Source organism: Desmodus rotundus, chromosome 6 (genome assembly GCF_022682495.2).
Source record: "Desmodus rotundus isolate HL8 chromosome 6, HLdesRot8A.1, whole genome shotgun sequence".
Taxonomy (NCBI): Eukaryota; Metazoa; Chordata; class Mammalia; order Chiroptera; family Phyllostomidae; genus Desmodus; species Desmodus rotundus.
The window spans coordinates 16,688,516-16,713,289 of NC_071392.1; the positions used below are offsets into that span (position 1 = coordinate 16,688,516).

The window sequence follows — 24,774 nt, forward strand, 5'->3', positions numbered from 1 at the left end:
GATCTTTTCTTAAAAATATGTTCATCTCAATCAGTACCATTCTGCTGCCTATAAATGGAGATTTTGAGCTAGAGGTCCTTTCAGCCCCTAGTTTGTATTTCTACTAAAATGGTACACATTTTAGAAGAATTTTATTGGCTTAAATCAAATAAAGTGTCTTATCTTTGGCTCTATAATCTACCTTGATAAAAACTAACGTGGAGAAAGGAGAAGGGTTAACTCTTGTCTGACTGTGGAGTTTCTGTGAAGATACCAAATTCTTATTGACAGAGCAACTTGAAATATGTAAGAGAAAAACATGGGAGTACTGCCCCTCACATTTCAGAAGTGTATGATCAACATTTTGTTATGTTTTATACTTCTGTTGCTTGCTTTGTATGTGCTGGGTTTGTGATATAGTTTTCTAGTGTTTACTCCAAACGTTTTAATTGTATCTAGGTTAATGTCATAGGCATTCTACCAATACATAGAATGTTATAGTTAATCAGTAAACAGCCTAATTTTAGAACAATTTCACTACTCGAGGCAGTATTTATTTTATAATATTTGGAAAGTCATTTCTATGAATAGGAGTCTCAGTATAGTTAAGTAAACCTGAACCACTTTTGATGACTCCACCTTAGTCAACACTTTACCTAACTACCTTTTGTCAGTTACATTTGTAAATCTGTCTGTGTTTTTGCATGATACAGCTATCTTTTTTTTATCTTAACCAGAGAGAGAGGAATGATGCGCCAGCTAGTGGGTTGTGAGCGGGACAAAAGAGTTACGTTAAACACCCTGAAAAGAAAGATAGCAGGGATGATTCTACAGTGAGAGACAATCTGTGTAGATACGGGGTCTAATCTTCCCATATGCTTGTGAGTGTGTGTGAAGGTAGGGAAGACTGAAGGGTTGTGAGGAAATCATGCTATTGCTGGAGCAGCTGTATTACAACCCTTCCAAATCGTAACTTGGTTTTGTATGAGAATTTTTTCAGAGTATGGGTAGGCAGAAAAATCCAGCTTCACACCAGAATGTTAACCAAAGAAGAATCTGTACCTTTGTGTTTTTGCAGTACAAGGAGGAGGCAAAGGGCAAGTTGTTTCTCTCCCTCTCTTTCCTCCTTTTGTCCCTTCCTTCTTCTTTTGTTTTAAAGGCAACACGTTTTTTTTTTAATTGGTGTGTGTGTGTGTGTGTGTGTGTGTGTGTGTGTGTGTGAGAGAGAGAGAGAGAGAGAGAGAGAGAGAGAGAGACAGAGACATCGACTCATTGTTCCACTAATTTATGGATTCATTGGTTGATTCTTGCATGTGCCCTGGCCAGGGATCAAACCCACAACTTTGACATATTGGGATGATGCTCCAACCAACTGAGCTATCAGGCCAGGGTGCAAGTTATTTTCTAAGGGAACAACTCAAAAGTATCTTACCATTTCCAATTCCATCTCAGAGGGATAATGAGTCAGCTGTGGGGTCAGATTTTCTGGGTTATAGCCTCATTCTCTCATTTCCTTGGTGTTTGACCTTGGGATCCAAAATTACTCTGTGCCTCATGTAGTGAAATATGAAAAATAATAGGATGTATCCTACTGTCAGTAAGTTAATGCCTATAAGGCTCAATCCAGTGTCTAATACATGTGTGCTCAATGAATATAAAGTTATTTTTAGTAGTTCTAGCTTATTTTATATTATTAATTTTATTATTATTATTGCTACTACTAATGCCAGGAACAATCCACTTTAAAATGGACCTTTGTTACTTTGGAGGTTTTCTACTTTCTCCATTTTGGGGGGAGCCCTGTTGACCTTGTTCTTGATGAACGTCTCCTCCTTTTTGGCTCAGCTCTAGGACACTGGGAACTAAAGGAATTTATGAAAGGAATGTAGGCAAATGTGTAATTTTACCTGAATTGGGGCCATGGGACCAGGGATTTAAATTTAGATGTGTACCTCTCTTCTTAGGATTTCTGAGGATTTGATGGTGGGATATTTTTTTCTTCCATTACTAAGCTGATTGCTGGAGTGCATTACATTCTTTGTTGATTGTTTTCAAATAGGTTTTTCTTCTTTCTTTAGCTCTTGTTATCTCTCTCTCTCTCTTCCCCCACAATTGACCTGAATGTTTTGGTAATTTAACAACTTTAATCCTTTGCATAGAATCTCTTCTTGACTTTCAACTGGGTAGAGAATATTTTAGCCATTTATTATGTTACTGTGATGTAATAGAGTTGATGATCAAACAAAATACCTCTATTCAATAGCAAATTTTTCTTGGCTTATAAAGAATAGCATTCCACCATTTACATCTACAAGAACACATATCCATCTACTAGACCGTTTTTCCCCTCAGTCTAATAATGCAGCTGTGATTATTCATGTATAGTTTTTCACACCTAATTGTCTAATTTTTGTTTTTCTGAAATCTCAATAAACTAATATCTTCTTTAAGGAGATCCTCAAGCAGTTTAAAAAGGAAAACATTTTCCTAGGATTAAACTTAATTAATTTTAAATCATTAAGAAAATGTGTCCAACAAATTCAGTTATATTGGTGATGATTTTCAGCTTATTTCCAAGATATTATAATCACAGATACTATGCTTTTGTCTAAGAAGTATGTGTCTTAAATTTTTTTTTAGTTTAGAATTGTCATATTTCTGCAATTTTTCCCATTAAATTTTTTTTTCAAAGCTACGATACTTATACAGGTAAGTAAACACTAAAGGAAAAACAGATCTCATACCTTGGGCTGAATTTAGTCTTGTTCCAATGGTGTGGATGTAGAGAGTATTTTTAGGGTGTGGCTGGCTAATTTTATTAGACCGTGTAACTGCTGCCAAAGTTTGGTTTTATCCTCACATCGACCTGAGGGACTTCTGTGAGCAATGACTGTGCTCTCCTTTCAGCCAGCCATCTCCTTGAATAAACTGTAGAGGGAAGTCCTCCATGCTATGGTTGAGACTGTAGGCTCTGGAGTTAGATAAGGATGTGAATCCGAGTCCCAGCCTCAACGAGTTACTGAAGCCCAGTTTTCTTCTCTTTAAAGAGGGATAATATTAATAACATGTACTATTACAGAGTTGATGCGAGGATTAAAGAGATAATGTACATAAAGTGCTTATCCCATGTTTGTGTGAAAAATTTTACCAAAAAAATGTTAGCTCTCATTAGAAGCAGTAGTTTAAAATGGTTTTAGGAAAATTCCAAAGGGTATGGGGTCAGAAGTGTGTGAAGCTCCTATGTTTACAGGATACTGTTTTTATTTGCTTGCACATAAAGTTATTAAGTGTGAAGAAAATAAGGTTAAGTAGAACTTAGTATAAACTTCTACTTAATAAATCTAGTCTCAGGATAAAAGGAAATAGCAGCAATAGCAGCATCCAATAGAAGTGAAGACAGAAAGACAACTGCATTCCAAATCCTGGCCTAGAAATGACGAGAGATAGCATGTTGCAATGGAAATGTATGGGATTTGGAGGCAGGAAATGTGAGTTTTTGCTTTCTCATCAACATATAATGATGATGTTGGACTGGAAGTTTTCAGAGTTCTCTCAGAAGCTTATACTCAGTGCAAATATATGAAAACTTGTCTTCTCCATGGACTAAGAGTTTCAATGTACAGCCTTTGTAGTGGACTGAGTAATGGCCAGAGAGGGGTGGCGATGTGACAAAGGCAGCAGAGACCAGAGGGATGCAGGCCAAAGAAACAGGCAGCTTCTAGAAGTTGGAAAAGAACAAGGAAGAGATTTGTTCCCAGAGACTACTGAGACTGATTTTAGACTTTTGACCTCCAAAACTGTAAGATTAATTTGTGTTGTTTCAATCCACTAAGTCTGTGGTAATGTGTTAAAGTGACAATAGAAAAGTAGTTCATGCTTTATCAGCATGGGTTTGCTAGAAAGAGATAAATTGTGTAACTTGAGGTACTATGAAGAGATGTTTGGTGATTTTTGCTTTTTTAAAAAAAAATGGCTTTAAATGAACTTTTTAACTTCCAATAATTATTGCTAATAGCAAAGAAATAAAGGTTTGAAAGCTACTTTGTCTCCCAATCCCTCATTCTTCTAGTTCAGTTTACCCACTTTCTTCCCTTGATTAGTTCTTTTTTTTTTTAAAGATTTTATTTGTTTTTAGATAAAGGCGGAGGGAGAGAGAAAGAGAGAAAGAGAAACATTGATGTGTGTGTGAGTTGACTCTCACATGCCCCTAGCTGGGGACCTGGCTCACAACCCAAGTATATGTCCTGACCAGGAATCGAACTGGCAACCCTTTGGTTCACAGGCCAGATCTCAATCCACTGAGCCACACCAGCTAGGGCTGATTGATTCTTATAAGTGAACTTTCCAATCAATCTATGATTCCACTTCACAAACCCACTTGGAATAAGACCTCTAACTAAACAAAAAGCACATAGCTCAACACTAACAGAAAATATCTTCATACAACAGGTCGTGTGCAGAGTACCTGTGCATACTCTATGCACACAATGGTACAACAGGTCACGTGTAAATGACCTATGCATACCATGAAAGTGACACACTGAGTGAGCTAAAAACCAGGTTATTAGCTATGACCTAAGTTGACTTAACACGAAAACACACCACAGCTTGTTTTAAGGAGTGGCAAGATATAAAGTAGGTTGGCTAGGTTAGTTATGAAACAGGTGTGACATGGTAGGGATTTTTTCCCTTTTCATTAACATCTGTGCCACAGCTTATCCTTGCTAAATCATTTCTATTCCAGTGGTACTCTCATTGGTGTTGCAGTTATTTTAAAACTCACTGAACAGCCTTTCCTTCTAGGAAGGAGTCTCTGATAGATCCTGGCCTCTCTGGTGAGCTCTTTTTGTTGTATTTAGAACTTTCTAGGCCAGGTATTTACAGGTCCCCATCTCCTCTCTTTTTAAACTGGTGCTTCATTATTGTCTCTTGTTACTACTGTATATCCCAACCCAAAGGCAAAGGAGAAGCAGAGGGCAAGCATGCCTGAACAAGTTTGAATTGAGGTCAATCTGGATAAGTATTAGCATGTGAATCATGACTGCCAGAAATCAGTGTTTTCCTGAGACCAGGAAGTACTTGAAACTAAGGGATGTGTCATAATATAAGTAAATGTCTTGAGGGAAATTAGCCAGTGTATGAAATTTGGCAATGTACACTCAAATACAAAATTACTTCAAAATTAAATGAAAGCAACTTGAACTATGGTATGACTAAAGTTAAAAGAAAATTAAGGTAATTAAAATTACATTTGCCATGTGAATGGAAAGAAAAAGTTAAGTGAGCCAAGAATAGAAGTATCCTATCCAGTGGGTCAACAATGACTGATCATAACCCATGACAAGGCAAAGGTGATACAGGTATCCCTGCTTTCCAAATCTTTGCCTTATGCCACTTTTATTTTAGGAAAGACCTATGTTAGTACCTGTCTTCTCTATCCAAAAGAAGCCTGGAGAGGATGCTCAATTTTTCGGTAAAAGGGTTAAAATGAAAATAGTGTTCAGGGTTTGTTCTGCAGCTAGGGGTTATAGAGGCAGTGCGCCAGCTGAGCAGCACAAGTGGCAACGCCGAGCTCTGGAACTACACTCTGCATCCCAGCATTGAGTCGCCAAGGCTTGGAGCTGTCTGTGAGCATCTAGGCTTTATTTCGATTTATTTTGTACATCTGTTAGCAAGATTATATATTACTGGAAGAGTGTACTTTAGAGAGGCTGGCTGTCACTGAAAGTGAAAGAAAATACAATTAGAATGGAAATAAAATCAGTAGATGCAATTACATATTTAGATAAATGGAAAACATGACTCAGATTACCAATATTGTTATTTACACAAAACTTTTAAATCATATGTATATAAAATAAGGTATGTATAAAATTTAAACAAATCACTTGATTAATAATAAAGGTATTTAAAATTTTTCACCCATAATAAAAGTAGCTCTTATTTTAAGTAAATTTCAGTGTCCATACACTGGTAGGCCTGTGATTTATTCTGCCAAACCCAAAGCTCAGAATAATGGAATTTTCAAGATGGATCACACGAAGCATTCACTCACTGGTAAAGTGAAAGATAACCACCTAATTCATTAGAAATTTTACACTGGTATCCTCCCTATCCCCCTAACAAAGTGAAATAATTTTTGGAAACAGTGGATATTCATTAACAGAGAAACATTGAGAGAGATATTATGAGAGAAATTCCTAAGGTCTAGAGAAAAGGACTAACTCAAAGTACTCTAATAGGAATTACAATGTGCTGGAAGTTCCAAATTAAAATCATTCTTCCTGTAATACCACAGGCCCAGCTACATCTTACTCTCTCTTTGCTAAAATCTTTCAACTTAGTTACCTTGATAAATTTTCCCTCCTGGAACATAGTCCTGGTTTTATAGCAGAAGTTGATGGGAAAATAGATTCACTTTGCAGAAAATTGCTTTATAATCAAGTATGCTAGAACACTTTTATAAAGTGATGGATACAGGCATTATTTTACTTAAATAAGTTTAGGAAATCTTTGTTTCCTTTAAAAAAATCTGAAGGGAAGATGGTGTGTAAACAGAACATGTCTGTACTTGAAGAGCATGATTCTAGATATTGATGTATCAGTAAAGATCAAAGTACGCCAAACGGTTACTAAGTAATCTTTCTTTTCATTACACAAAGATCAAAATATGTGCTAACAGTATCACTGCACTGACTGTGCATTTACTAATTTAAAATATATGTCTTGATTTCTCAGGAGCTCTTGATGAGTGCCCCATTCCTTTATTTTTCCATCGTGCAGAACCACTATCAAGTCTGCGTTCTGTATCGTGGAGAGTCTGTGAGCCACCACTAAGCACGTCCTCCCCTTACTGATCTCATCAAGGGCATGCTGAACCATCTGGAAGAGAGAAGGACTTGTGATAACTAGCTCAGGTTAGATGCTAATAAACTTGCCTAAATCAAATCCATTAAGGTGATTTAATAACATTCTTTGTTTATTTGCTTATTCCCAAGGAAGTTGCCCTACTTTGAGAAATATTCACCCTACTCAATAGAAATCTAGAAAAAGTAATTATGGACATTGTAAATAAGACTTATAATTGGACAAGCATTTGTGACAATGAATAAAAATGAAATGGATATTTGTATGTAAGTGGTTCTAAACTCAAGGTCAGAAAGTAGTACTTCCACACATAAGTAGAATTAATTTACTTTTTTCATTTCTTTTCATAGTATTTTTTAAATAGAATTTGTCTGTAAAACTTTTCTGACCAAAACAGTATCTCAGCTACAATGAGGTAATAAGGCTGTTTAAAGGAAATAAGACTAGAGGTGAAAAGCAACATCTGTTGAATATATAAAATGTTCCAGTGATGGATATCTCATTTAAATCTGCAATAAACCTGTAAGGTGGGACATTTGCACTTTTCTGATTAGTGAACTTAGATTTGAAAAGCTTTAGTCAATTGACCAAGGTCACATTGATAGTAACTGATGACACGGATGAAAAAGAAAGGTTTTTTTCTTTCACAACACATTGTCTACTTGGAAATCGAGAATGATAATCACCTACAACCAACAAAAGAGCAATTGAGTAGGGGTTAACCACATGAGTTCTTAGGTCAGACACTCGCTATTGGAATTTAGGGAAGTTACTTTACTTTTCTAAGCCTTAGTGTTATAATCTGTAAAATGAGCATGATGATAAAATAACCTAGTTCATTGAATTGTTATGAGGATTGAACTAACAGCATATAGTGAACAGTCAATAAATACAAGTTGGGGCAAATGTAGGTTTACAGTTGTGCGTATGCAAAACAGAGTTTATTGTTGTATTATTATTGTATTAATTCCCATGTGGACAACTGTAAATCTATGTGTGCCCCACCCTGTATTAATGATTATCACTTATTTAACCAATGTTCATTTAACAAATAAGTGCCCACTAGGTGTACGAAACTCCTGGGGGACAAAGGACACAGCAAAACTAAACATGTGAAGGCGTTCGCAGTGTGGGTCTCCTGTCGCAGGGCTGTCTGCTGCCTTGTTTCCTTCTCCAAGGGAGCTAATCCTCTGCAGGAGGTGGAGGAACCAGCAGGCTCTGCCACTGCTGTGCAGATCACTCTTTTACACAGGAGGCTGGTAGACTGCCTTCTTAATTTGTTTGGCTTATTAGGACTAATAACAAAATAGAAAAGTTAAATTTCTTGTGCTTTTTCCTTGAGTGGATAAACATTGGGCCCCTTTTTAAATAATGAGACAAATTCAAGAGAGGAAACCTTTCTAGAACATGAGATGCCCTGGGTCCCAACTCTCTCCCACCTCCCCACCAGCCCCTACCCTTATTTTACAGGCCTATTCCTTAATTAGAACTGGCGACCCTATGACTACAATTCTCTCCAGGCCGTTTCTTCCTCTAAACTGACTTTGTCTTCCATGATACTTCACTCTCATGTTTGATATTATATTCTGAGGTGAAAAAGAGGATGTTACCTTTTCATTCTCATTGTCAAGGGCTGAAGTGGCTTCATCCAACAATAAAATTTTTGGTTTTCGGAGAAGAGCCCTTGCAATAGCTAGTCTTTGTTTTTGGCCACCAGAAAGCTGTGCTCCTTTCAGTCCAACTTGTGTGCTGTATTTCTGTTACAGGAACATGCAATTAAGAAAGCAAGGCTTGGTTATTTAAATTACCATGGAAACTGTAGGTGAGAACCATCTAAATATTTCAAATTTTGCTACTCTGGAAAAATTTGTGTCCCAACAAGTACTGAAGTGTATTCTTGTGCTTTGTTGTAAATAAATGCTAAACCAGCAGTAAACACCATCTCATTTATATATCTAATCTGATCACATGCAGCAGACCTTTGCCAGTGTGCTCCTACAAAGGAATTGTTTGAATTAAAGCATAAGAAAAAAAATTTATTGGCAAAAAAAAATTTCCAAGTAAACACAAATCTTTTTCCATTGTTACATTACCTTCTATTTTCAGGTCAAAATAACTTAAAGCATCTAAACACATGGAAATGTTTTGGTTCCTTTATTTGGCTCTTGCTAAATCCCTATCAGCAAATCCCTCCAGATGCCAGGATGCTGTTCTCAGTGTACAGTTAGGTATCTTTCTGGCTATAAGTTAGGCTGGCATCTTGATAGTGACATTTAGCATTTCACAATGTTTCCAAAGCTCTCCTACTTACTAATGACCCCCTCCAGTGTTCTCCTCTGTAGAAGGGTAAAGGAAATTTCTCATCTCCTGTAGCCTTTGTAATCTGCTAAATCACGATTGGTCAGTTTAGTTGGTGAAAGCAATCTCCTGCTTGCTTTCCAGATGGTCCCATTGACTGCTTCCTTCCAAGGCTTCACACCACTTTCTAGCAGTGGTAGGCAGTTGTCTAACAAATACATGCCTTTGGTACCCAGACTAGAATGGGAGGATGAGTTAGTTCCACTGGAAAGTAAGTACAAGGGTACAACCTTCTAAAGGTGGATTCTGTAGCAGCATCACAGAGAAGATGCAGCATGTGATTATATGCTGTTTATTTTGTCTTAGTACCTTGGAGAATTGGAATGAATAGTCTCTCCCTTTGCATCTGACTGCTTCAGGAGGTGCCACTCAGACAAAGTGGGTATGGAGAGAGCCTATAACACATAGTCTTACTACAAATGTGTCTGCTTCATTCAAAGTTCATTTTTCAATTTAAAATACACTATTGCTTGCTTTATATAAAACAATGGGTAGCTGAATTATTAGAGTTTAGTGAATGTCTTTTCTGAAACGAAATGCTATACAAAGAAAACAGACTTCAACTATCTCCTCTGAGATTTTAACTGGGACTGCCAGCAGGCTGGGCCCCTTCTTCCTAAAATGTATTTTATGAACTTTGGAATCATAGGGCAGGGTAATCTGATAAAACTATGTCATTCATTTCCACACACTGCAAAACTTCCATCTAAATTAGAGACTCCAATCTTAAACCCAAAACAGAGAAGATTGGGAAAAGATAATGGACTTGTAGCTCTTTCAGCTATTCTCGCTTAAATTGTATGTGGATTTTTCCATGTATCTGAAGAAAGCAATACTATTTTAGAAATCAGTTTGCATTTCTTGGCCTTCTCTGGACTGTAGAAAAGTACAAGTCTCAAGAATGAATTAGATGAAAACCAAATTCAAATGTTTTTGCCTATCATTAAGCAGAACAAATTATAAATGTAGATCTGCACATTGTCTCAATAGCAACTTTAAAACATTTTCAGGTACTTAAACTGAAGGTTTTTGTTTTTTAATGAAGAATCATAGAGTTCCATTCTTTCCTGTTTAAGCTGAAAATCTAAATCAGTTTTCTGGCAAACACTGGGATGGTGAGTGTTCGGAAATCACCTGTTTTATGAGGTCTGTTGAGAAGGGATCCAGCCATGTACAGTGGAAAATACATACATTTTCTGAAGAAGATACAAATACAAAGAACTTTGTACATAGGACAATGACACCTCAGTCCCCTTCAAAGTAGGCACTTTGGGACCTCACACAGTTCTTCCAATCTCCATCAGCTGCCCTGTCGTATTTTCCTGAACCTCACCAATGGTCTGAAATCTCTTCCCCTTCAAAGGTAATTTTAGTTTTGGGAAAATTGAGAAGTCTAAGGGCACCAAATTGGGGTTGAGAGGGGCTGAGTCACCTGGGTGATTTGATGTTTCACCAAAAAACTCTGCATGAGATGTGATACATGAGTGGGTGTATTGTTGTGATGAAGCTGCCAATCACCAGTTGCCCGTAGCTGCAGCCTTTTGAATCATCCTGATAGTTTCCGTGGAGGAATGTTCAAGCTTAACACAAAATTGGATGCAGATTCATTGCTCTACTCGCTCAGTCAGTTTGAATGCCATGGCCACACAATACACATGCTCACTCAATGGCATCTACCCCCACCACTGACCAGTACAGTGAAGTCGTCATTGTTCATGCACATTCCAGTCTACTCTTGGCTGCCAGGTTCCATCAATGTCAGGCACACTGACATCATTATATTAACAATACCTGGACTTTTTCTGGAGAGACCTGGTATGAGATGCTCAAGGGGCAACAGCTTCTTGCTATGAAACAGGGGCTAAAAGCCATTTGGGTCCTGGAAGGAACATCAGAAAGAGTCTAATCCTCTGCCAGCTAGAAAATCCTGCAGGGCCCTGGAGAGGTGGCTCCAGTGGTCTAAGGCCTGCTCAAGGAGCCATGATGTGGCTTGACTGAGCTGCCACTTTGTGTGATATTGTGGGGACTAGGAGACGTCTACACATGGTCTGTTTCACAGAGGAGCTTCACGACCAAGGTTGTGTTGCTTCAAGTTGTCTCCCATGTCCCAGGCTGACATTACCAAACACCTGCAGGTCATCTCCATGATACATACCATACATGTATCACCCTTAGCACACTTCAGATTGACTCCTTGGTATTCACCCTCATGAAATCCTGAGGGCTACATCTGTTTAAGAATTCCATTTTTATTTTTTTGGTTTAAAAGAAAATATACTATAAATCGTGTATGCTATATATTACATATATTTAACACATGATATTATTTAAAATCCCCAGAAAGGTATGAGGAAGCAACTGATAATCGAATACATGAATATTTGTGAGAAAATATTTCTTTATTCATTCTAAGTAGGATTAAAAAAGACTACATATAGCCTCATGTCATTTTGACCACAAAACATACAAAATTTGTGCATGTAGGGGGAGGGGAGGAAATGAATTTTAAGAGCTTTTGGAAATTGGAACTGGGGATTGGCTGCCTCTGAGCTGGCCCACTAAACTATCTGGGCTAACTTAACAGCTTTGTAGCTCAAGATTTCAGGTATTTTCTTACCTCAGGGAGACCCTCAATAAAAGAATGGATATTTGCTGCATTTGCTACTTCTTTTATCTCATCTAATGGCACCACACGGCTATTATCTCCATAGGCGATGTTCTCAGCAATGCTGCAGTTGAAGAGCACAGGCTCTTGAGAAACAATTGCTATTTGGGAACGGAGCCATTGCACGTTCAACTCCTTTGCATCCACACCGTCAATTAGCTGCCAAAACCAGAATGGAGAATGGTATGTGTAGATCCAACACTGTGTCATATTACAGTTCACTGTATTCAAACATATACAAATCATAACAAGAAGGTGAGGCATTCAAGCTATTTAGTAGTGTAATGTTACCCAAGGAAGGCTCATAAGTCATATATCGCATACAAGCCAACAGTGAGAAATGACTAAAATGCCACCTCCCAAACTTACTTGCCATTTCTGGGAATGGTCACATATTCTAGACACCTGCTAGAGTTGAGAATAAAGCCTTCTGCTCTGTACTAAATCATATGGAAAATGACCAACCTCCACTGTAATAGGACTGTTGCATTTCATAAATTGTCATTGAGAGTCTGTGATGGGGGAAAGGTGGCAAATTGCAGGAGAATAACAACTAATAAGGACTAATAAAAGTCTGTGACTTTTAGAAGCTTATTTATTTATTTATTTTGTGAGGAGGAAGAGGCAGAACAGGAGGTGGTGTTTGTGTTGTGTATAATGTGGTGGTTGAGGGGAAAGGATAAATGAAAACTTGAAAATAACGTAGACTAAGAAAACCATCAGGTGAGAAAAACAGTCTTTGGAGTTCAAACAAGGGAGAGGTTGCATTTTTTTGAGGTCAGGATGCAGAACTTACTGGAGCTGATTCAGATAAGCTCTAATCATGCATAAGGTTTTGGGACTTGGGGTTGGGGGTGTTGAAGATGGCCAGGGGGAATAGCAGAACTCCTGAACCAGAGAGACAGAGGAAAATTATTATCTCTGTCTTAAACCGGAACAAAATAAAGAAAGAGCTTGGATATGAATATTAGACCATTCTTCTAAACATTAGACCTGTATTTTAAAAAGAATTCCATGGCTTATAAGATCAAAATTTCTACCACCATAATGGTTGAAGAACCTTTGGTTCTTTATACTCAGCCTCAAAGTCCTATCCATCATTTTTGTTACTGGTTTGCTTGTGCTCTTAGTAAAAGGATACATTTTTTTTCTTTCTTTTAACTAATGTACTGTTTTGCTTTACCCAAGCCAGTGAGGATGTTTAAGCCCAAGAGACTGTTTGAGAATAGCATCACTAATCCACAGATAAATTGTATTTAAATTAGGTCTTACTATTTGTCCTTTCATGGGGTCATAAAATCTCTGCAGGAGTTGGACAGAAGTGCTTTTTCCACAGCCACTGCTACCAACAAATGCTACTGTCTTCCCTTTCTCAATACTGAGGGATAAGCCACGAAGGATGAGGACATCTGGACGACATGGATAGAAGAAAGAGACTTCTCGAAACTCTATATTCCCTTCACATGTGTCCTGTGAAAGAAAGTTGGCAGCATTTAGAAGGATGCCTTTGAAAGGCTGTAATACATCATAGCACTCTGGCTGAGTGCTTTCTGGAAACTGTGCATGTTTCCATACTATTTTAATTTTAAACATCATATTCCTCTCCATACAGCTGATGATTCCACATTGGTTTCTGTTACTTTTGTTTATATTTTTCTATCTGTACTTCTTGTTGTTTTCACTACTGGACTTCACAAAATTGCCTAAAAGCCCTGGTTTCCTTCCGATTCACTACATAGACACAGTCCAATCTGCAGCTTAACTGTTAATATGGACAATTAACAATAAGTGGACATTTAAAATCATAGATGTACTTACTGGTTTTTTCCCTTCTTGACTATAGCTGTCTATAGTTGGTTTCTTTTCCAACAAAGCAAATAGATGTGCAGCCCCAGATTTGGCTCTCGAATATTCAGGTGCCAAAGCAAGTGTTTCTCCAATGGCCATAGCTCCATATGCAATTGCAGTGAAAACTCTATCAGAAAATAAAGCATTGAGATCTTAATTAGTTCCACTTCATACAATGGAGTTCTAAAAGTAAAGGGAAAAGCAGGCACAGGAATATAATCTTTTGAACCAGACAACACCACTAATGCTAAAGGCCCGACAATGATATCTCTTTTGTAATTTTCTACCACATGGTGATCATCTCTTGCTTTGTACACCACAATAACCTTTGAAGCTCAGGTAAGCTTAAAAGTTTCTCTTCCAATTACAGACACAGGTCACCCTAACTAGTGAATATAAAATTTCTTAGCCACCTTGATATAAGGCTCACTTGCTTGGAGACATGAGAGAGAATTCAACTGACATTAGGAAGAGTGAGTCTCTGGAAGTGAGATCTGAATTTACACATTCGATATGAGTGTTTTCCCACTTTTTTTTGCATATACTATCATGCAGTTAGAACAGATAACTGATGCACATGATTTAAAGACAGCAAAGCATGGAGACTTTGTTAAGCTCCTCAAAACAAAACCTGACTAAAATGTAACTTAGCAAGACATGAAGAAGAGCTTTGATCTTTTAGGTTTGCTATAGATTATGATCTCAGTTTCAAAACAATTATAAAATGGTAAGTATGCAAATGATACTTGGAAGCATATAAAATATTCATGGAAATGTGGCATACCACATGATCATGGTTAAATATTATTCTTTTGCATTTTAGACATGAAAACATTTTACTGGAATGAAAAATAATGCATCTTAGTAGCGGAGCTAAACATGTATTTCAGCTAAGACTGGATAAATCTTACCGGCAACATTTAAACATCAGACAGTAAAAGGACATCACGGAACCCAGTTGCTTATGTGAGCTGTGCTGGATCACAGCAAGGTTAACATGTGTGGACTCCTTATGAATTTCTCTGGAGATGGCACCTACCAAGGGGTGGATGTTGATGCAATCTCTTCAGTGACCCAGACCTTAGGTCCTGACTCTTGTTTTCACAAAGGTTAATAAACACAGTATAAAATATAAAAACACCCAGTTTACTAAGATGTTGAATGTTAAATTATTGTAGCCACTAGTTCTGTAATGTCCAGGCATTTTTAGTATTAATACTTACAGAAATTGTTTAAAGCTTAAAATGCCATGCAAAATATTTAATACCAAATTATAAATATTGGAAGTGGTTATTGAGTTTAGGTAACACATCAGGGGTTTTTCTTTTTTATAATGCAAAGAAAAAAAAATCAAACTGCATCAGATTTAAGCCTCAATTTAATCCAAGAGCCAGCAGGTGAGATGGGAAGATAATTGGATTATAAATCAGGTGACTTGGATTCTAGTTTCCACAGGGATAAAGGCTTCTCAGAATACTTAAGAAAATACCTTCCTCTTCTGACTTGACAGGTCTGAAAATATCTACCTGTCCCAAATTTCTACCATTATAAGTCAGTTAAAGCACTAGGCATAGATGTACAGAGGCTAATGTCTTTGTTAGGTCCCTCATAAAATGGAAATTTATCAAGATGGGGAGAGGGGCCTTCCATTTAGAACTTGGGTCTGTGAGAGGTAAACGACCAAATGCACAACAGATCAAAATGAAAAGTTTCAGCAGAGGAGGTAGAATACCAGTTCAAAGCCCTGATGTTGTCTTTATTGTGTACCTGTTGAGGGGAGGGTGAGTGGGATGGGGGTTGATGTTCATGAGGATTAAATGGGTTGAATCAGGGACATTTCATCTCCTTTATATTTTTCCCCAGGTGGAAAAAGGTAAGCCAAGGCTAGCCTGCTATGGAATCTGTCCTAACCTAGTCCAGCCCAATTCATTAGTAAACTAAACTGCAAATCAGTTCTACTCAAAGTGTTTAGTGCACAGCAACCTGTGCTGTCACTCCATGTCAGAGTTAAGCCACTTCCTTCATATCTGGTCCAGACTCCTGGAAGCATTTGAACCAAGAGCCTACTCCAGAGAAATGTTCAGGCCAACTTCCCATGCCCTTGCTTGTCTGGGGAATTTCATGTACTTGGGAATATATAAAGAGGAACAATTTGCTATAATGACAAATGTTTTAAAGTCACTAACAACACATTTATTAAATTATTAATCTATAACAATTGCTTACATATCCCCTTCATGCCTCTAAGTAAGATTACAAGAAACATTACATAGTTCAGAAATGATTTTCATGTTGAACTCTTGATGCATAACTATATAAAATGGGAATTAAAAAACCTAAAATTTAACTTCCATAACTTTCTTAAGCTTAAATTGTACATGGAAGAATAAATCTTATCCACAGTGTATCCTCAAATGGATTTATACTGAATTTATACTTCTATACTGAATGTACAGCAAAAATCTTTGGGTTGGTAGGGGTTGAGGGGGAAGAATATTGAGCGGGAAGGATTTTCAGGTGCTGGGCCTCTTCTTCTCCAACCTTATGGGTTCTCCATGGGTTCATGGGGCCATTGTCACTGCATCCTCACTACAATGGTCTTTTCAATCATGTCCAAGCAATGGGAAATCCCCTTGCTCATCGTTGCTGCTGAAATAAAATTTGAATTTTAAAAAAGATCTTTTGGCTAAGGAGAACACAAAAAAAGCATAGCCAGATAGGAATATCCTACATAGTTACTGGTTCAGATCTAATTTTTCCCCTTAACCCTGCTCCCATATCCAGTTTGTACTACTTTGGTCACTTACTCTAAGAGGGATAACATGGGGGTTGGGTGTTAGGGGTTCAGAGAGGGGGCTCTGAAGCCAGATGACTGGGACGACAACCAAACTCCACCATTTATTTACTAGCTGTGTGACCTTGGCCATGTTCTCTGTGTTTCTGTTTCCTTGTTAGAAAACAGGAGACGACAAGGCTACATACATCTTAAAGGGTTGTTGTGAGAATTAAATACATTAATAGCCCAAGGTGCTTAGTATAATGCTTAACAAATGTTTAAGTTATTACTCCTTTCATAGAACTGAAAGTTAGTGAATGGCATGCTTTCTATTGGAAAATAAGATCTCACACTTCTATAAGCATAGATTAGCGCATCAGTTCAAATTGCAACATTTGAGGTCCCCACTCAGTTTCCTTTTTCTGACTGGAAGGCAGAGTATCTTTCCTCACGGAGTTGACCATTACAATTATTTCCATACTCATACTCTGTTCTCCTAACATCCATATAATAATCTAAAACTCCTTTCTTCCCATCCTAAATTCCTTCCTCAACAAATGGAAAAGAGAATATACACAATTTGTATTTATTTGGTGCTTTGGGTTTTATAGAATGTTTTCATAAACATTATACCATTTGATCACCTAGGAGATAAGAACAGCAGGAATTCTCATCACTTCTTAACAAATGAAGAGACTTTAGCCCAGAGAAATCAAGGCTAGATTTGCCTAGGATTTGCCTAGGATCACATAACTATGAAACTGGGACTGGAACTTGAACCTCCTTGTTCATTGTTTTCCCTTACCTGTGCTCTTTCCAACAGCAAGCTGGCCTGAACTATCTCGCTCTGCATGTTGGAGTTTGTTACCCCTTGTCTCCCGTATTAGAATCTTCAGAGGACCCTAGATATCAAATCTCCCTTGATTTGTCTCCTTCAGATCCCTCCAGTCATTGATCCCTCTATTTAGTCTCCTTATCTTGTCCGCCTCTCTTCTGGATAATCTCTGGGGAGGAGCAGGGCAGAAATTGGGTGGCTGCCGTTAAAGTGAACCCTGGAGAAGACTTGTTTTCTTGGTTTGGCTAACTAAGGTTGCTTTCCAAATTACAATGATCACACACACAGTTCTTCCAGAGCTTCCCAGCCTACCAGAGCAAAGATGGTAGTGGAAGCCTAGCTGGCTTTTCTCCTTCCCTTATTATTCAAGCTATCAACCAACTACCAATATTTATTGAAAAATCTGACTATATTGCTCTTTTGGTCAGTAATCACATTATATTTTCAAAGTCCTACATGATTCCCTGTCAATAACTCCACTTGTAGGCCACAATACAAAAGCCACCTGGCTCTGCTTCTCAGGTTGCTTGCAAAGCGATGGCTTTATTATTACTGTACTGAAGGCTGTCATGCCTGGATTCTTTCTCAGCTCTGTGCTATACTTTGCTCTGTGCTAATACATGTAGCAAAGAAGAAAGAACAGAGAGGAAAACTCTGAAGTGGGGGTATGAAGAGTTAAAGAAACTTCTGCTGGGCAATAATGGTTTCTGGACAATATTGCAAAAGGAAAGTCAGATAGAAACTAACCTAAAGGCACTAAAAATCAGACAGAAGAAAATTATTTTCTATTCTCAAAGTCTACATATTTATAGTGAAGTGAATCAAAAGTGTTGCCAGGGCTAACAGAAGCAGAAGGGGAGAGTTTTACTGAACGTATGTGTATGAGAACCTAAACAAGAGATTTTCTACCTGCCTATGCATCGGTGGCAGGGTAGCAGAGTAAACATGTTATCACCTTTTAAAAAATGCTCATTTCAGAGAAACTTCTATAATAACAGAGATGGATGGAGACAGCTTGTACTATAGGAAATGTATGTTGCCTTTTTTTAAAAGGAAAAAGTTAAGGCTGATAGTAGCCATGCTGATAAGCTAATATTATGAGCACATTAAGGATTGTGCCTCTCCCTTTCATTTCTTATGGCACACTATCATTTCTTAAAGAGAGACCTCTTACCCATTCCTGTAGCTGTAAATCATGAAAATACATGCACATTTTACAGGGTGAATAAAACATCTTTATTTTTAACAATAAACTAAAATATGACTTCCTCAATTTTTATATAAATCTAGGAGATTTCTGGTAGTGGCCAAAAGAAAACCCGAAGGTTTTAAGCAACTATGGAGAGTAGCCTGGGATTCCGTCCCCATGCTTATATTTCTTTCTTTCTTTCTTTTCTTTTTTAAAAAATATTTTATTTATTTTTAGAGAGAGGGGAAGGGAGGGATAAAGAGGGAGAGAAACATGCAAGTGTGGTTGCCTCTCATATGCCCTCTACTGGGGACCTGGCCCACAACCCAGGCATGTGCCCTGACTGGGAATTGAACAGGCAACCCTTTGGTTCCCAGTCCAGCACTCAATCCACTGAGCTACATCAGCCAGGGCCCATGCTTATATTTCTTAAAGAAAGTGTGATCCTCAGATTCTGTTCCTCTGAACAACCTGGGATATTTGGTAAAATGTAGATTCCTGGCCCTAAACCAGATCTATAAATATCTTGGTTAGAATTGTGTGGTGAGTTTTGGGTATCTGCATTTTTTACCAGCTCCTTGATTGGAAACTCAGTTTGGAAACCATTGACTGAGAGAATGACACAAAGTTCTTTTTACCTAAGGAGTGTCCTGGAAGGACGAGTATCTTTGTAAACCTCTTCCATTCAATTAGCTGATTAGATAGAGAGCTATCATCCTAGATTCTGGAAGGCACAGAGTCTTCCAGGCCAGGTGTAACTTAGTATGTCTAAAGGGACAATTGTGACAGGGTGGTTGGGAGAATATACTGGGTTTCCAAGAGGCTAGAGATTTTGGTGTTGAAGACAAATCTCATCTATTTACATTTTTGCATAGCTCTGTACTCATATGTCCCAGAGGCCTTCTCTGTTTTGTCCACACTATAAAAAGTATGGGTATCCTTATTTCATCTCTAGTCTCGTTAAATGAAACTCAGAAAGTGATAGAGTTGCTCTACCTCAGATAGTTCCCTGTTTCTTCCTTTCCTCAGGGCACTGGGAAATACCAATGTGATACTATTCACTAATCATGACTCTTATGTTGATAATCTACATATGTTCTAACAGCTAAAATGCTTTGTCCAGAAATGACCCTTTTTAAGTAATTTAATGAAAAGTAATTCAGGAAGTATGGTATGCCAGTAGGAGAAGGAGTTCTTTTATTGGGGCCTTGGATTCTCTTATATTTTAGGGTCATAAAATAACATTAAGCAAGTTACTTTTTCCATTTATGTTAAGAAAATCAAACCATCTCTAGATATTCAAATATTTAGAAAACTAAGAAAGAAGTTTTCAAAAAAGTAATTTTACAGAAAGATTCTATGAAGGTTTGTCTACAGAATTGGTAACAACAGTAAATTGTAATGACAATAATAATAAAAAATGTCTACCAAGCAAATCCTCTGCCATATTGAATCATGAAGTTGATTTGTGCTTTGCCACTTGCTGATTAAGTGACTTTGGGCAAATTAGGTAACCTCCTTGTGTCTTAATATTCCCCACCTGTAAAATGGGAATCATAACATTTCACAAGGTAGTTGAGAGGATTAATCAGATAATGCATGGCAAATCCTTAATACAGGGTTTGCTGTTATAGTCATTGTCATCTGAACAGAATGGCTGGCAGTCTTGAAAGGCCCTTTTCAAGAAACACCCTGCCTGATTTCACTTGTAGGCATGATATTAATCAGCATGATGTTGAGACTGTATCATTCTTTAACTAAGAAAATTCTTTACTTAGTTTTTTTTCTTTACTTACTTTTAATCGAAACAAATCTCAGTATGTAGTAGACTCCCAGTTACAAACATCCTATTTTTATATAAATGGTTGCCTTTAACTCAGACCCAGTCCTGCTACCAAAATACCTGTTGTTAGGTGTGTGGATGTAAGGAGGGGGGAAATAGAATAATCTTGAAAAATAAGAGTAATGTGGAAAAGTGGACTCTGGAAGCACATTTCCAGGAATGATTAGATTGCTTAATTATACGGTCCAAATTTCCTCCTTTATTTATTTTATTTTTAATATTTTATTTATTTATTTTTAGAGAGAGGGGAAAGAAGGGAGAAAGAGAGGAAGAGAAACATTGATATGTGAGAGAAACATTGATTGGTTGCCTCTCACACACCCCCAACAGGGGACCCGGTCCGCAACCCACATATGTGCCCTGACTGGGAATCAAACTGGCACCTTTTGTTCTGTAGGCCAGCGCTCAATCCACTGAACCACACCAGCCAAGGCTCCCCCTTTGGTTTTGATTCAGTTACTAATTCATTAAATATTTATTATGTGCCTACTATGTGCCAAGCTTTTGTTTTTGACTCTAGGGAAACATTAGTGACTAAAACAGGTTAAGCTTTGTCCTCCCTGAGCTTACAGCCTATGCACTCCATAAATAAGGAAACAAAAAGACAATTTCAAATAGTGGTAGGTATTATACATAAAACAAGGTAATAGAATGGAGAGTGATGATGAAGAGAGGTAGGGGGATTTCTTGGGGTCATCAGCAAAAGTCCCTCTGAGGAATGGACTTAGGAGCAGAGGCCTGCATGGTGAGAAAGAGGCAGCTTGGCAAAGACATGGGGAATGATCGGTCTAGGCAGAAGAAAGACCAAGTGCAAGGAGATGGTAGTGTCAGGGACAGAAATGGCAAGTGTGGGGCTGACTGCCAGTCACAAAAATGACAGTAGTGGATAAGGTTGGAAAAGGAAGGCAGAGGCCCAAAATTCGTACCTATGTAAACAGAATTCCAAAACAGAGGCTCCAACAAATATTTTGGGAAGAGGCAACTTTGTTGGGATGTCATAATTAATTCCAAATGTGACTTTTCTGAAGGGCAATACTCACGTGTGTTTCTTCTGGAACATTTGCTTAGCAAAGAACTCAACCTCAATGATTTAAAGTCATGTTTGATAAAGCTATCTGTACCTTCAGAGTTTTATGAAGCTTCGCTAATTCCAGAAGGAATTGATGACCAAAAGGAATATTTTACCCCTACATTCCCAAATTCTAATAAACTGAAATAGGGAGCAATCCACTTAGGAATTTAACTCAATAGATGACCTGTATTACATCACTATCAGTATTTTACCAGCTAGATTGAACTTACAGATATTAAATAACAAAAAATTAAACATTTTCCCAGCATGCCTTTCACATATATATGATTTAAATGAAAATGCCTGTAAACTAGACATCTTTCTGGTTAATTTAAGTACATGACTCATTTACAAGGTTTATATATTTGTACAACTTACATGAACATGCCCTCTGGGGTCATTCGTCCAGCTTGAATTAAATAGACTCCAAATCGAAACCCCACTGCATAGGCAAAATATACAAAGGCATGGCTGAATGCATAACAGCTTCCAACGATCTGTGCTTTCTTCAAGGTATTTCTGAAATGCACAACATTTATTAAATAATGGGTCATAAGTTATACCAAGAACAGTTTAATAAATGTAGAGTAAGGACTATGGAAGACTAGACATGGTATTTAGGGGATATACATTTTCTAAGAATTAGAAAGAAAGTGTTTTTTTAACTACTGAAAATTATTATCAGGAAAACAGAAAATGTAATGCCTTTCTCTATAGCTATACACTTAATTCAGTATAACAAAGTTGCCTCTATTTACTTTCAAATGAATGGATAAGTCTGAAAGGACAGTTAATGAAAGAATTAAAGAGATTTGGTTTAGAAGTATTTAGAAATATTTTCTGTCCTAATCTGTCACTAAAAGAATAGAGTGGAAATGAAAGGTTAGTACCAATCACAAGCATGCATATGAAAGGGTACAAAGCTATCTCTCTGATAAAGTAATACAAAGAGTATCACTGAGTAAATATGATAAGGATGACTAATTTAAAATTAAAAGGGATGATCCATTTATCGTGTGTATATTTGTTTTAAAATGTGAACCATTTTAGAGATTCAATTTAAAAGGCTGAGCAATCTTGTTCTCTTTCTTGAATATATGTCTCCAGTTTTGCTTCAGGAAAATAAGAAAAGGTGCACACTTAGTAAAAGCACATGGCAATGTGGGAGGAGCTAAAACATATATTCTAATGGTGCTTGCTCTGGATTCCTCTTGTAGTCTTCTCTTGCTGAAGTCAAATGAGAAATTGTGATGTGCCATTATTAGGAAAGATTCCCAAGCAAATGAATGGGCAGGCAAAGCACTGGGGTCACCAGGAGTACCGCCTTTACAGGAACAAACTCTAGTTAATGGAGTCAGTATGAATGTACAATCACCTGTGCTGAGTCTGAAGCGTCTCTTCATATGTTTGCTCAAAAGCTTTTTCTCTTGTCAATGACACTATAGTACGTATATTCTCCACAGCTTCAGTTGCTATCTTATAAAATAGGATAAAAAATAGAGATAAAGTTAGTAATGGTTAAAATTCTTCTGGTTGTGAATTTCAGTCACTTACATAGGGGGCATATTAAAGTATATTAAGTCAGTAAGTTTTCCTAATGAGTTTTCTTACCTTCCCTTTTTTTTCCCCCCCAAAGTAAGACAGGAAAATAACAGTTCAGGATAATAGGCTCAAGGAAAATTTCTTGTGAAAAAATTTAGTCCATTGACCTAAATTTAGCCTCCTTTGATTTTTCACTGAATTTCTATTTAAACTGGTTCCATAGGCAGAAGGTTCAAATGTTAGGGAGCATTATGTCCATATGTAATTATGGAAAAGAACTGTCCTATGAATTACAAGATAATTCAAGGAGATGAGAACAGATATAATCAAATAAATAACTATTTTATTCTAGCAGAGAAAGGCAAATAGCAACCAAAAGCCTCAGCAATATTGCAGTAAAGTAACAGGGTGTGGCTATAGAATTCTGTACAAGCTGTAGCTGTTCTTACTTTGTTGTCTGTGAAACTAAAAGATATTTAATTCAAATATAATTGATGCTTTTCCATATTTATATAGTTTAAAAAAGGAGTAATCACGTGGGATCCAAAATGGAGACTTTTGGCTTAGAATAATTTCATGGACATGGGAACATATGTTGACTTGAAAGAGAACCTTCCTGCTTTCACATTCTGTTTCCAGACTGGCAGAGTGGGTTATGGGACAGAGTAAGACCTAGGTGAACACCAAGTGTTCTTTGAAAGGGAATTGAGGTTACAGGGAAGGACTAAGTTTCTGGACTGTGACCAGGAAACCTGGATACTATCCATTTTGATGTTTTGTTTGAAATTCTCATTAATTTAAAACTGAACTCAAAGAAACCTCAAATTGTAACATTCTGTGGTATGCAAAGAAAATGGGTAAGAATGCTGAAACCTTGAAAAATTGAACAAAAAACATGTGATCATTTTTCACATTGGAGAAAGCGTTATGAACTTAGAACCTTAGATAATAACACTTTTTTTTACTCCTATTTCCATTTTAAGTCTGAAAAATAAAACATTTGATATTTGTCAAAAGCTATACATGCAACCATAGAAGGAGCAATATGTTTTATTTGTTCATATTCTCAGTTTTGGTGTTTGAAAAACTGACTGACTTAAAGCTATTGGGAAAGCTACTGCATATTCTGTGATTAATCATACAAAAAGGGAAAATCAAAGGGCACATGTACAACTAAAGCTCATGACACAAAAATTAAGATGAGTAAAATATAATTAATTAGGGTCCCATTACTTTGGAAGTTGTGATGTTTGCACACGGGGAAGGTTAAGCAAATTTTCACTATGTTAGAGGCAAATAATACAGTATGTAGTTCAGTCTGCACTGCCCAGGCAGATATTCCAAGGTGCTTATCTAGTGTAAGAAGTGTGGAAAGGTCCAAGGGTCATGCAAACCCAACTTTGATGAGTCACATGCTTGGCGTCCCTCTTTGTGAATATTCATGCTCTTTATAACGTGCCAACTGTGACACAGTCACTGTCTTACACACCTTTAATGAATGTTAAAATCATTTTCGTATTCAGAGGATGTTTAACAGTGTGCTAAAGATCTCTGAATCTATATTGTGAGAATTGGTTAAAGACCTAGGGATGGATGGCCAAGACAGGACTCTGCATTACCATGAAGTAGCTTACTAAAGGCTGTCATGAGAAACAGGCTTTGGATCTCTAGCACAATGAAAGCCAAGAGGAATAGGATAGAAGACCACCAAAAAGAAGATGAAGAAGGAGAAGGTGGAGGGAGGGAGGAGGGAGGGGGAGGAGAACTGAGAAAGTAATGCACTGCTCTCAACTGAAGAGA

The 24,774-nt window shown here is 37.4% G+C and overlaps 1 protein-coding gene and 1 long non-coding RNA gene across 2 annotated transcripts in view; one reads left to right on the forward strand and one right to left on the reverse strand.

Annotated features, from left to right (window-relative positions):
- The window catches only part of LOC123480020 (uncharacterized), an 87,264-nt gene that overhangs the window by 7,715 nt on the left and 54,775 nt on the right, over positions 1 to 24,774 (forward strand). The window lies entirely within an intron of this gene.
- Positions 6,664 to 24,774, reverse strand: part of ABCB5 (ATP binding cassette subfamily B member 5) — an 86,209-nt gene continuing 68,098 nt past the window's right edge. Inside the window, exons 21-27 of the mRNA XM_024563082.2 lie at positions 22,808 to 22,908; positions 21,811 to 21,951; positions 13,688 to 13,844; positions 13,142 to 13,339; positions 11,822 to 12,028; positions 8,457 to 8,603; positions 6,664 to 6,861 (exon numbers count right to left, since the gene is read on the reverse strand). Of these exons, the coding sequence (XP_024418850.2) occupies positions 6,664 to 6,861; positions 8,457 to 8,603; positions 11,822 to 12,028; positions 13,142 to 13,339; positions 13,688 to 13,844; positions 21,811 to 21,951; positions 22,808 to 22,908 (1,149 nt within the window). The remainder of the gene's footprint in view (positions 6,862 to 8,456; positions 8,604 to 11,821; positions 12,029 to 13,141; positions 13,340 to 13,687; positions 13,845 to 21,810; positions 21,952 to 22,807; positions 22,909 to 24,774) is intronic.